At 39.4% G+C, this 13,655-nt stretch overlaps 1 protein-coding gene across 1 annotated transcript in view; it reads left to right on the top strand.

Annotated features, from left to right (window-relative positions):
• The window catches only part of KNTC1 (kinetochore associated 1), a 141,721-nt gene that overhangs the window by 17,850 nt on the left and 110,216 nt on the right, over positions 1-13,655 (top strand). The window contains exons 10-19 of the mRNA XM_006865485.1: positions 127-242; positions 601-655; positions 2,124-2,222; positions 4,674-4,717; positions 5,168-5,233; positions 5,307-5,382; positions 9,368-9,493; positions 9,585-9,674; positions 10,068-10,121; positions 11,209-11,270. Of these exons, the coding sequence (XP_006865547.1) occupies positions 127-242; positions 601-655; positions 2,124-2,222; positions 4,674-4,717; positions 5,168-5,233; positions 5,307-5,382; positions 9,368-9,493; positions 9,585-9,674; positions 10,068-10,121; positions 11,209-11,270 (788 nt within the window). The remainder of the gene's footprint in view (positions 1-126; positions 243-600; positions 656-2,123; positions 2,223-4,673; positions 4,718-5,167; positions 5,234-5,306; positions 5,383-9,367; positions 9,494-9,584; positions 9,675-10,067; positions 10,122-11,208; positions 11,271-13,655) is intronic.

Below are 13,655 nucleotides of genomic sequence, written 5' to 3'. Positions count from 1 at the left end.
GGCGGGTGGATTATTGTTTTAAGTATTGTGTTTTGTTTCAGTGTACATCTAAAAAAGTCTATCTTGAAATGTCAGGTGTTTAATCATTTAGAAGATCTGTGAATGACATGTGTGTCTCCATTGTAGAATGTGCTGAGTTTGTGGGACATTCACACTCTAACTCCTGTGTGGAACTGGCCGGCTCTCTACATCGAGGAGTTTCTTCTTACGACAGAAGCAGATTCCCCTTCATCAGTCACGTGGTGCGTTATGACCCTAGTCAAAATGTCTGTTGTAGCCATGTTACCTGTCTGGTTCTGTCCAGATCATTTGTTATGTAATGAATTTTAAATAACGCTATGAATGCTCTGGCAGTCAAGATAGTCAAGAGTGAATGAATAATCATTGACCAAGTTCATTGAGAATTTGGCAGGGTGAACTTTCAAATAATTGTGTTAGAAATGGAGTTTCATTCTGGGTCCTAAATGTATAACATACAATATAATGTCTTCTTGTAAATCAATTTTAACTTTTATGCAAAATATCACATTGATGTAACTGATATCTAGCAATTGGCAAAACTTGATTTTCTTAAAACTTTTTTTTATTTCTTTCTTTTAGGCAAGGGATCACAAATCTCAAACTAGTAGCCCTCACGTCTACTAGTACTAAGAAGGTACTGGCAGATTGTACATTAAGTGTATTCATGTTATGTTTTAGAGACTAACAGTAGGTAATTCAGAAGTAGATATTAAATAATGCTTTTGGCACGGTAGCAATTTCTTGCTTGACAAGTGAGAAAACATACAGTAGACCTATTTTTTCTTCTTTTTAAATAAATGAATATAAATATTGGCTCTACATTGAAAGAAACTTTTCGTTAAAGTTTTTCTTATGAATTCAGTGATAGTTTACATGGGAGAACATCAGTTTTATACTCATCCTATCTTATTTTGTTTCATTGCAATGATTGCAATTCCCTCCATGCATCATCATTCAACAATATTTGCTTCTATTCCCTTTTTATTTTTGGACGTACACCCAAACATTCAGAAATATACAGTCATTCAAACAACCAAAGGGCATACCCTGTAAGCCTGCCCCCTGCCGCCAGCACACAGCCCCTCTCCCTCCATGTGTCTAGAGTCTCCAGCTGCTCCAACTCTCCACATCATCGCCTCTGCCTTCATCTCCGGTGTCGCTCCTTCTCTGAATAGGGTCCTATACTCTTCTCCCTTGATGGTTCCAGGGTCCTCTACTCCTGGACTATAAGATCAACCATTGCCCCCTTTTTGCTACAAAACCTCTACCTTAGCAGTTGTGACAATCACAATCAGTCATGGTAACCGTTACTCATGGTTGAATCATAAGAGTCTTATTCTCATCTCCAAATGGAACTTTTTAAATAAAATAATTTTTTTGTTTTAAACTTTATTGTTGCAGAGTATACATAAGAAAGTATTTGCTGTTTTAGTCCTTTCCATATATTTAATTCAGTGACTTTAATTACATTCACTATATTCTGTAAACATCCAAACCTACCACTAAACCCATTGCCACTGAGTCAATTCCAACTCATAGTGAGCTGACAGGACAGAGTAAAACTGCAGATGGCCACACCTTTCTCCCCTGGGGCAGTTAGTGGATTCAAACTGGATATTTCATTTAGCAGAGTGCTTAACCATTGTGCCACTAGGGTTCCTTATGCAAACACTATTTGCTTCCAAATTATTTCCTCGCTTTTCAAAGAAACTCAGTATCCCTGAAGCAGCAGCTTTCCATTATTCCCTCCCACCTATCCTGGTTACCAACAATAAACATGGGTCTCTATGCTCTGCTCCTCATTTTAGGACATCTCATAAAAGTATATTTATGAGTCTTTATAGAATTTTGGCACATGGAATTAACATTCCCCTTAAGTATAAATTATACAGTGGGCTTTGGGTAGATCCTTTTCCTTTCAACTGTGTTTGGTGGTGGGATAAACATCATTTTATCTGTTAACATTTAAGTCACACAGTAATAGAATTATAAAATGATTTTTTGCATTTAACTTTGCTTTACGTGTAGTTTTGTGCTTCTGTAGATTTAGTAAGAGTTTTTATATTGATGTATTAAATTAACGGCTCAGTTGTCTCTTTTAGATGAAAAATCTCACAGTTTATACATTACCTACAATGGAAATACTGTATTCTTTGGAAGTATCTGGTGTTTCTTCACTGGTCCAAACCGGAATTAGCACAGTAAGTGTATCCATGTTTAAAAAACACATTATGATAAAAATTTGTAATTAAGCTAAGCATGAATGGAACCTAGTGGAATACCTGTATAGAGTTCAGATTTTTTAATGTATTTCTCATCTCCAGAAAGTCCTTTAAATAAACTTACAATGGTTAGTCTTCATATTGAAAGAAAAGGGAAAGGAAATTAATTACATGAAGCTTTAGTCATCTGTTTATTCAACTTCCTTGTGTCTGTATTGTAACTATGATTAAAGATTAACTTGGTGGCATTGCTTTATATTTTAACTCTGCTGTTAAAAAACAAAAAGAATGTTTTACTACATCTCCTTTTTTTTTTTCTCTTTCTATAAAGTTTAAAAAAATTTTTTTTTAAAGCTTTTTTTGTGAGTTGACTGATAGTTTACATGGGAAAACATCAGTTCTGCACTCAACCTGCCATGTTTTGTTTCATTGCAATGATTATAATCCCCTCCAGGCATCATCGCTTATCAGTATTTGTTTCTATTCCCTCTGTTTTTTTATACACAAAAAATAATAAAGTATAATAATTTAAACAACAGGAATAATGCTGTGTGTTTTTGTGTACATAAACACAAAATAATAAAGTATAATCGTTTAAACAACCAAAGGGCATATTCTGCAAACCCGCCTTCTGGCTGCCAGCGCACAGACTTTCTCTTTCCATGAGTCTAGAGTCTTCAGCTGCGCTCTCTCTCCATGTCCTCATCTCTGCCTCCATCTCTGTTATCGCTGGTTCCCTGGTTAGGGTTCCACATTCTGCTCATGCTCTTCTCCCTTTATGGTCCTAGGGGCCTCTGTTCCTGGATTGTAAGGTAACATAAATCCCACTTTATGTTACAAAACTTCTACCTTTACCGTTGTGACAATTACATTTAGTCATGATAACAGTTACTCACTATTGAATCAAATGAATCCTATCCCCATCTCATTTCACCAGACCCCTCTAGACAAAATGAAAACTATTCAGTGGGGATTCTACCTTCCCTGCACACTCTGAAACTAAACTCCCTCTTGAAAACTTGTAAGCCAACCATTTCGTACCTTTATGTTATTGTTGTTAAGTGCCATCAAGTTGATTCCGACCCATAGCAACTCTGGTGAGCTTGAACCCCCTACCTTGTAGTTCAAACGACTTTGCAGTCCAGCGCATTAGCCTGCAGCGCTACAATAGGACTTCTTGTGCTTTTATAGCACCTCCCCTTCCCCCTGTCACAATTTTAGGTAGCCAGTTGTCTAAGTTGCCCACCCCTAGGATAGGTTGGATCCTTGATGTGAAGACTCTTTCCTTCTCAGTTGGTGTTTTGAGCTACTACTACATAGTGGTTGTGAATCAGGCTGTTAACCTCAGGGTCAGCAGTTTGAAACTACCAGCTGTTCCACGGGAAAAAGATGAGGGTTTCTGCTCCCATAGAGATGTACAGCCTTGGAGACCCTGTACAGGGTTGCTATGAGTCGGAACCCACTCTACTACACCCTCTCTATTTAACCCACTTTTTTTTTTTTTTTAATGTTTTATTGTGAATTATGTGATAGTTTACATGGGAGAACATTAGCTTTACATTCATCCTATTGTACATCGTTTCATTGCCATGGTTACAATTCCCTCCATGCATCATCAACCAACCAAAGGCTATACCCTGCAAGCCTGCCCATCGGTTGTCAGCACACAGCCCCTCTCCCTCTCTGAGTTAGAGTCCCCAGTCACTCTATCTCTCCACGCCCATGACTGGCTTTAAAGATGTTTTTGCCCTGATTCAGGATCCAATCAAGGATCATTGCATTTGTTTGTTATGTTACTGTTGCTAGGTGTCTGGTCAATTTCACTTCATCACAGTTGAACTGTTCTGGAGGGTTCTTAGGCTGTAATCTTTATGGGAGCCGATCTCCACATCTTGTCCCCCACAGAGCTGCTGAGTTAGCAGTAGAGCATTTAACCATGGTGCCCTCAGAGGGCCTTCCTGTCACTGTTGCCCATATTAACCCAGAACAGTCGGTCTTTATTTGTGAGTATTTGAAGACAATGACATTTTTGAAGAGTTTGAGCCAGTTTTGTGACATGTCCCTCTCACGTGGACTGAATCTAGTTAGATTCATGGTAAGCTTTCTTGAAAGGAAAACTGCATACATGTCCTACATCCTAAATGCATCACATGAGGGGGATAATGGTGGTCGTTTGTCCTACTGCTGGTGATATATAACCTGATCACTTAATTAAGGCAATTCTGCCAGATTTCTTTATTACAATTACACGTTTTCACCTATGTGGTGATGTTTGGAAACTATGTGGAGAATCCTTTTCATTGTTTTTTTCCCCAGTTGTTTAGAATCATTTGATTGATTGCTCTTCCCTTAATCAGTTGTCACTGTAATAATTATCAACTGTGCTGCTTTTATAATTTAATGTTAATCATGTTTTTGTTCTTGTTGTAGGATACCATATACCTTCTGGAGGGAATTGGCCACGATGATCCTAAGTAGGTCATGCTTTGTTTTATCAGATAAGACATGTTTGTTAAGTGCTGTTGAGTTGGTTCCAACTCATAGCAATCCTCTGTAGGGTTTCCGAGGAACAGCTGGTCAATTTGAACCCCTGACCTTTGGCTAACAGTCCAGTGCTTATCCTATAGCGCCACAGTAGGATTCTGGATAAGGCATTAGTGGTAGTTATGTGCTGTGGAGTCAGTTCTGACTCATAGCGACCCTGTACAGGGTTTATGAGGCTGTAAATCTTTATGGGAGCAGAAAGCCTCATCTTTCTCCTGCGAAACAGCTGGTAGTTTTAAACTGTGGACCCTGAGGTAGCAATCTGATTCGTAACCACTATGCTACCAGAGCTCCTTTAGATGAGGCGTTAGATACTCAATGTTGATTGTTTAACTAATATGCAGTGACAGGTGCTTTCACAGTGAAATGTGTTTTTTCAGACTTCCTGAAGATTCAGCCTCTGTCTTAGTGCTTCGATGTCTTACAGAAGCTTTACCAGAAAACAGGTAACATCTGCTTTTCTTTTAAGTCTCTACCCTAATTTCTAAACATTCCTTGAAATGTTTTTTCTGCTCTCAGATTGAGTCGGTTACTCCACAAACAGAGATTTGCTGAAGCTGAGAATTTTGCCATTCAGTTTGGACTAGATGTTGAGGTAATTGTTTGTGCATTTATTCCTTCATTTTTCCTTTATGTACGGGGGGCTGGGGAGACAGCCACATATAATGTTCTTGGAATTTAGTGTAATAGGGCCTGTAAGTAATATTTGCCCAAAGTATGTAGGCATACCATATGCAAAGTTTAGGAGTGTAGATAGATTGTATTGTATTTATACACAGGAGTGAGAAGGGAAGAAGACTTCATTAGGAAGGAAACTTTTTTTTCAGGTCTCAAAGATGTAAATATTCTGGGGAGATGAGTTCTAGGTATAAGGACTAGTCAGAGAGCTTGGCTCCAGGAAGTCAAGTGCGAGGACAGAAACGCGTAATAAGAAGTTAAAGACTGCTGTGTAGGTTACATACGCTAAGGAGCAGAAGGAGGTGATCATGGAGAAGCAGGGGCCAGGTCTTCTATGTATCGTACTGTGGACAGTTCTGTAAACTACATTATGAAATGGCACAAACCCTACCTTTATCCCATCCTCATCAGTAAGTATGAGGAGGGTGCTGTTCCCAGCTGGAACTGGATTCAGGCCTTACCTTCCTTCGTCTCCATACCTTGTCCTCAGCCATTTCCATCTCAGCTCCTTTCTCTGACCTAACCACCCAGTCAGATCAGACCGCATCCTCGGCTATCCTGAGCCAGGTCAAAACAGCCCTGGCCACCTGAGGCCAGGTCACCGGGGAGCAGCAGTAGACTCAGGAGTCTGCACAAATCCCCACACTTCAGACCAGCTGGCCTCTTTCTTTTTTTCTCTGTAGCCTGCTGGGACTACGTCACAAGTTAGGAGGGCTTGATCCATCTTCATCCACTGCATGTGCAGTCTGTCACTCAGCCCGCCAGAGCTGGGTTTACCATTTCTGTACTCTTAGCCTCTGCTGGCCCATTGCCCCTTTGGGTTTGCTAATTCTCTGTAAGGGCTCACAAAATTCACATTGACGACACTGACTAAGACTTTGGCTTAAAGTTACCTGTTTATTATATAACCAGAAGGGATTCGGGCCAAAATCTGGGACAGGTTTTGGCTTGGGACCTCCTTTGTGCCAGCATGCTGCTCCCTCTCTTGGTTCCCCTAGTTATGGTGCCTGAATGAATATGCATGACTTGGGCTTAATGCATAGTAAACGATTGATCAATCAGTAAATAAGCCTGCTTCCTGAAGTTACTTTGCGCCTCCTTTCTTGGCTACTGTGGAAAACAAAAGCATCCTAATTGTTTTCACTTATTTTCAGAAACCAGAGTTAAAGGATCAAACCAAGTTCTTTGTCTCCCAGTCACACTGGATGCAGATTTTCTTCTGCCATTTAGCTTAGTGGTTACGAATTAGGCTACTACCAGCTGTTTCGCGGGAGAAAGATGAAGCTTTCTGCTCCCATAAAGCCTTTATAGCCTCGGAAACCCTGTGCAGGGTCACTATGAGTCGGTACTGAACAACAACTGGAAACTTTTAGCAGGAGGGTACTTTGGCTGCATTGTCATTTTAGAAAGATGGAGAGTTGTTTGGAAAAGAGCCAAGGCTAGAGGTGTGAAGACCATTTGGAAAGTACCTTTTCACGGGAGACCTCAGCTAGTACAGTAAAGTGGAGCGGTGCAAGAGAAGGTTTGATAAGAATGGGATGCAGAAGGTATTATCAGTGGGGTTCACTGATCAGATGTCCCTGGGTAACGGAGAACTTGACCAGTTGGATGATGATGGCATTACCTAAAATGAGACATATGTATGGAAAAGCAGGCCAGGAGGGAAAGCTAATGAGTTCTCCTTTATGAAAACGCGACGTGAAGGCTGTCTGGGAGCAAGTTGGGGAGAGACCTGAACTGTATCTACGTTGTCTGGTGCTGCTGAGTCAAGTCAATTGACAGGAACTCCCTGTGACAGAGTAGAACTGCCGCAGAATTTCTCGGCAGATCCTCAAGTCTTTATCACACAGAGCCACGGGGTGGATTCCAAACATCACCCTTTCAGTTAAGAGTTGTACACCATCAGGGCTCCTTTTGAGTCGAATTTAGAGAGAGATGAGATCCAGGGAATGGGTGAGACCAGGCAGGGCTAAGGTGCAGAATGTGAAGTGAAGCAAGAACAGGTTCTAGGGGATGCCCGCAGACAGAGGATGAGCCCATAGCACTGTATCAGGGGAGAAACAGGAGAAAACCCACAGGCTTGTGCAATTATAGAAGCTTAGGAAGGAGAGTGGGGGGCGGTCAACAGTTTGAAATATCTTTGACAGGATCAACTGTCTGTTGGTTTGGTAATAAGGAGGTCATTGATAGCCTGAGAAAGTCAGGTTCCTGGGTGTGATACGCGGAAAGCCTGACTTGTTGTTGATGAAAGAACGATTCTATCCTGAATGGCGCAGTGGCTCCATATGGAAAGCACCAGATTGCGAACCACAAGGTCCACGGTTTGAGCTCGCCAGCCGTTCTGTGTGAGATAGGCTTTCTGCTCCTGCAAAGATTTAGAAAGGCCTCGGAAACCCTAGGCAGGCTTGCTCTGAGTTGGAACTGACTTGACGATGCTTAACAACAGCAATAACAGATCCTAAATGGGTGGTGGATACCAATTTGTTGTTTTAAAAATATAAAGTTTTGAGATATGTTAAATAATTTTATATATTTAGAAATATATGAGTAAAGGAATAAACAAATGGAATGATAAGCATTAAATTGGACTAAAGGATACCACTGATTGGTTAGAAAAACAACAACAGCAAACCCAAAAAACCAAACCAAGCGTACTACCTTCCAGCCAATGTTAACTCAGTGACCCTGTAGGATAGAGCAGAACTTCCCCATAGGGTTTTTGAGATGAAATCCTTAGGGGAGCAGACCACCTCATCTGTCTCCTGAGAAGCAGCACGTAGGTTTGAACTACTGACTTTATAGTTAGCTGCTGAATGCTTAACCCAGCCTGCCCCAGGGCTTCTATTGGTAAGTGGAGGGTGATATGTTGAGAAGCAGGTAAAGGGGGAGGAAACTGTAGTGGTAATTGGGTTTATTTCTTTGATGATGGATGTGTACATGAGAATTTATTATATGATTTTTCATAATTAATATTTAAAATTAGTGACTAGAAGAAAAAAACCCAGAAGTCTTATGAAAGATGACAGGGAGTGGAGACATCGAAGTAGAGAAAAATGATTCTTAACAATTTTCAGTTTTCAGAACCAGAAGGCCCCTATCCAAGTTGGTCGGTTACCCACTGAAAGAGGAATTTGAAACTTTAGATATTTTCTAACTCCTGCTATTTCTAGTCACTAAAGGACCTTTCAGAAGCCCTAGTGGCACAGTGGTTAAGTGCTAACCAGAAAGTTGGCAGGGAGAAAGAAGCAGCAGCAAGATGTCTGCGTTCATAAAGATTTACAGCCTTGGAAACCATGTAGGCCGCTCTAGCTTGGGGCTGTACGGTTCCTGTGAATCGAAGCAACTCGATTTCCGCAGGTTTGGTTTCAGTTTTTGAAGAATCTGGTAGCTTTAGGAAATCAGGCATGAAACGTGAATTGTATACTCACCTTTTAAAAACCAGTTCTATCACTTTTGAACGGTGTAATTTCAGACTTAGCTACTTCAAGCTCACCAGCTGCTCCTCGGAAACCCTATGCAGGTTTGCTGTGGATGGCACATAACAATGACAACAACTACAACTTCACATCCCTGGAGTGGCCATTTTCTTATTTGTCAAATGGGGGTTTTAGTACCTACCACAGGATTCTGATGGGGTGGAGTGTAAATGGTGATTTCTTTATTAAGTCATATAAAACTTTCAATATATCCCTTAACTCAGTAGCAGTGGTGTCTGCAACTCAATCATCTGTGTTTTGTTTCATATTTCTAAGCCTTGCATTTTAAAAACTTATTCCTGGACCACACGAGAATTCATACCTTTTTATAATAATCTCTTTCATGCAATTTGCTCTGAAACTAAGAAGTCATCCTCAGATTCCATTGTCCTTACAGCTGCTTAATTTGTCACATTTCTATTACAGCTAGTTTACAAGGTAAAGTCGAATGATATATTGGAGAAACTAGCTCTGAGTTCTCTGGACACTGGGGAGCAGACTGAATGGCAGACACTTGTAGGTGAAGCTAAGGAAAACCTACATAAGATCCAGGTATGTTTTCCTGATTGTAGTCAGTAGAGTATTCCGAGGGGTGGAGCACCAACATTGAAGTCCTTTACCATGTCTGACACTTGTCAAACAGGATGATGAATTTGTGGTGAATTACTGCCTGAAGGCCCAGTGGATAACCTATGAAACAACCCAGGAAATGCTAAATTATGCCAAAACCAGGGTAAGTTTTTAAACGCTTGTAAGTGTTAGTTTGTTTTAATACCAACATGATCATTTTCCAAAAAAAAGAAGTTCTTTTTCCGTCAGAGACCTTGTTTTACATAGTTGTGTGAATAAGGCTATTTATGCTTTCCACTTTTCCCCTAGGTTGACCTAGGAGTGCCATCGTTAGTTCGAATCCTGAAAATCAAGTCACAGCCAGAACGGGCTTTATGTTTTACATGAAGTGCATTAAGAAAAAATAGATACCATGTCTTTATTATTCATTGCTGATTTCTGACTTAAATGTGACTTCCTGTTTAAATATATACTTTGTTTTTATAAAGGAAAATTCACAGAAAATCTATCTTGTTTTATGCAATGCACTTTAATTATATTTTATTTCTAATCTTAGCTTTTGAAGAAAGAAGATAAAACTGTTTCTGCCTATTCTGATGGCTTAAAAGAGGTAATTGCATTATATTTATAGGTTAATTTGGGGCCACAAAGGAGGTCTGGTGGTGCAGTGAGTTAAGCATTGGCCTTCTAACCAAATAGTTGATGCTTCGAATCTGCCAGCTTCTCTGGAAGAAAAATGAGGCATTCTGCTTCCATAAAGATTTATAGCCTTGGAAATGGTATGAAGCAATCCTGCTCTGACCCGTGGTCTTATTTTGAGTCAGGATCAACTAAACATCAGTGAGTGATCCTTCACAAGGGACCCCTGGTGGCACAGCGGTTAAATGCTCAGCTGATAACTTAGAGGTCAACAGTTCAAACCGATCAGGTACTCCACGAGAAACAGCTGTGGAAATCTACTTCTATCAAGATACACTGCTGTGGAAATTCTGGGGGGCAGTTCAGTTGTCCAGCAGGCTCTCTATAAGTTGTAGTTAACTCATCGGTATTGGGATTTGTTTTTTGGTACCTTCACAGTATTTTTTTATTTTGCTATTATTATTTAAGATAGAGCTGTATTTTTTCCAAGAGCAAGTTACCATCTTAATACTTACCTTTTCTTATCTGTAAACTGCAAATAATAATAGTACTTATAGGGTTATTTTAAGGTCAAATAAAACAACTCCCACGAACTGTTTCGCATAGTACTTGGCACCTGTCCTGCTTCAAAACTGTTATGACGACCTTGATGATGTCAGAAATACATGTGTGTGTGTGCTCATGTGCATGGATGTGTTTTTAATTCTTATCTCTAAGTAAATGGGGTAACCTAGCTAAGTTTGCCAGAAGGACATTTATGAGTCGGTGAGGATTGATTTTAGTTTTGAAGGACATCTTTATAGGGTGTGCAAATGCCTTCTTCTTTTGGAGTACGATGATATTGAATGTGACTGGGAATACTTTTATTATTGTGCTTTATTATTATTATTATGTTTCTTGCTAACTAAAGACTGTCATATTTTGGGGATTTAAACTGAATAAGATAAAATGAGATTTTCTGTAAGACTTCTGAGACAGAATGTGTGAGTTTTAAAAAAAAATTATTTTGCTGTGTTTGCCCAGAATATTCAGGTTATAACTGTTTATTTCCTTTCTAGGTACTAAAGGCTCATGCGAAATTGACTACTTTTTATGGAGCATTTGGACCAGAAAAATTCAGGTATGTATGTTTTTCATTTTAATTATTAGATGATGAATTAGCTTTAAATTTCAAAAGATAAAAAGGACAGAGGATTCCTTTCATTGGATTTGTGTTTCTGGAGGTGTTGAATAATGGAAAACACCTTTTGTGGCAAATGACTGGCTAGGTCAGGTGGTTGTCATTTGTATTACAAAAATCTGTGCACCTGTGTTCATAGTGCTCCTCCCTCGATGCTTTCTCATGGTTCACTTTCCTTCACTGTTAATTCATCCTGAGAAATAGACTTGTCTTATCTTTAAGATAATTATGTTACATATTTATAATGGAACATTACAAATGATTGTTTTTGTACGTTTATGAATCTAGCTTGTAGGATCAATTTCTGGAAGTAAAATTTCTAAGATAAGAAGATACATGTATTTACATTTGTCCTCCAAATATATCCATTCCCATAGACAGTGTAGGAGAGTGCCTGTTTCCTCACTCTCTAACCGTCATTGTAAGGAGCTCTGGTAGCGAGTGTAGTGGTTACGAACTGGGCTGCTAACCTCACAGTCAGCAGTTCGAAACTACCAGCTGTTCCGCGGGAGAAAGATGAGGCTTTCTGCTCCCGTAAAGATTTACAGCCTCGGAAACCCTGTACAGGGTCGCTATGAATTGGAACTGACTCCATGGCACATAACAACAACAACCATAATTGTAATGTTGTTGCCCTTAAGTGACAGATAGTCGGTTCTGACTCATGTGAAAAAGCTAATATAATAACAAGAACCTCATTGCTTTGAATTTTGATACTTTATTTTGATTGAGATATTTATACTTGAGAATAAAAGCCCGTTCTTTTTATATCCTTGATCCGTGCCTGTATTTTTACACAAATAGTGCACATCTTCTACTTATGTTTGTCCACTGTTTTCTCCTTCATGGAAAATTTTTAGGAAGTCTTTTCCTGAGTGCTACTGTGCCAATTTGTTCTTTACCTGTTGCTGTTAAAAAAAAAAGCAAAATATCTGGGGTTGGGTGGAAACAGTTGCCAAATATAGAAAGTGCGTGTTATTTGTGTAAAAAGACTATATTTCTCTTGAGAGTTTGAGTGTGTCTTTTTTTCCTTTTTTGATTTAAATAAGCCCTTTTGTCAGTATTTTGAAATTTTCCCCCAGCTTGACATTTGTCTTTAGATTTTGTTATTGGTACTTTTTGCATGTACAATAAATATCAGAAATATTTTTTGTTTTGTCATTTCATCATGACACAGATTTTTGTTTTGTTTTTAGATCATATTAAGGAAGTCCACATCAATTTCTGAACTCTAATCTGAATGGTTCCTGCAGTCTTGTTGGTTATAGGAAAAAACTGGAAATGACATTTGGAAGACTAGTTAAACAAATTGTAGCAGATCTAGGTTGTGAAATATGATCCACATAGGATTGTTGTTGTTAAGTACCGTGGAGTCGGTTCCAACTCATAGTGACCCTGAACAGGGTTTTTGAGGCTATAAATCTTTACAGGAGCAGAAAGCCTCATCTTTCTCCTGCAAAACAGCTGGTAGTTTCGAACTATCGACCTTGAGGTTAGCAGCCCGATTCGTAACCACTACGCTACAGAGCTTCTTCCACATTGGATGTTGTTGTTGTTAAGTGCCGTTGAGGCAGTTCTGACCCATAGCGACCCTGTATAGGGTTTCCGAGGAGCAGCTGGAGATCTTGAACCGCTGACCTTGCAGTTCAAATGGCTTTGCAGTCTGGCGCATTAACCCACAGCACCACACCAGGACTCCTACAATTCCCTAAAAACAATGATGTTTGTATGTGCTGAGCTGCACAAGTTTCAAGAGAAGAAAAAGGAAATTTTATAAAAGTATAGACCAGTATATATGAAAACTCATTCATTAAAAATTGGTTGTTTGTATATGAGCTTCAAAAATTTTGTGGCAAATGGAAAGAAAGATCATCTGATTTTTCTGTGACTCTTTTGAAACCCCTTGGTCTGTACTGTTTAGCTTAGAAAGGACATTTGAGAAGAGATACAGCCTCTGTGGAGGACAGTAGGAGTCCCAACTTGTCCTCTGCACTCATTATTGCTTTTAGGGACCCTATAGGGCCACTAGTAGAACTGCCCATGGGGTTTCTAAGGCTGTTAAGTTTTACAGAAACATCTTTCTCCTTTGGAGTGGCTAGTGTGTTCAAGCCGCTAACCTTTCAGACACTTCCCCTCTATGCTATCAGGGCTCCTTACTGGATAAGGATAGGTCCTATGGATGAGAAAGACTCTTAATTTTTACTTGACCCTCTTTGAAACTGTTGGGTTTGTTTTATAATGGTTCCAAATTAAACACAAAACAAAAAATTAATTAAAAAGTATCTCGATATTCCTTGTAAGGCTATATATATATTTATTTAATAT

The sequence above is a fragment of the Chrysochloris asiatica genome, unplaced genomic scaffold (assembly GCF_000296735.1).
Source record: "Chrysochloris asiatica unplaced genomic scaffold, ChrAsi1.0 scaffold00078, whole genome shotgun sequence".
NCBI classification, from domain to species: Eukaryota; Metazoa; Chordata; class Mammalia; order Afrosoricida; family Chrysochloridae; genus Chrysochloris; species Chrysochloris asiatica.
Note: the sequence above shows the minus strand (reverse complement) of the source record. Positions and strands in the feature narration are given on the sequence as shown.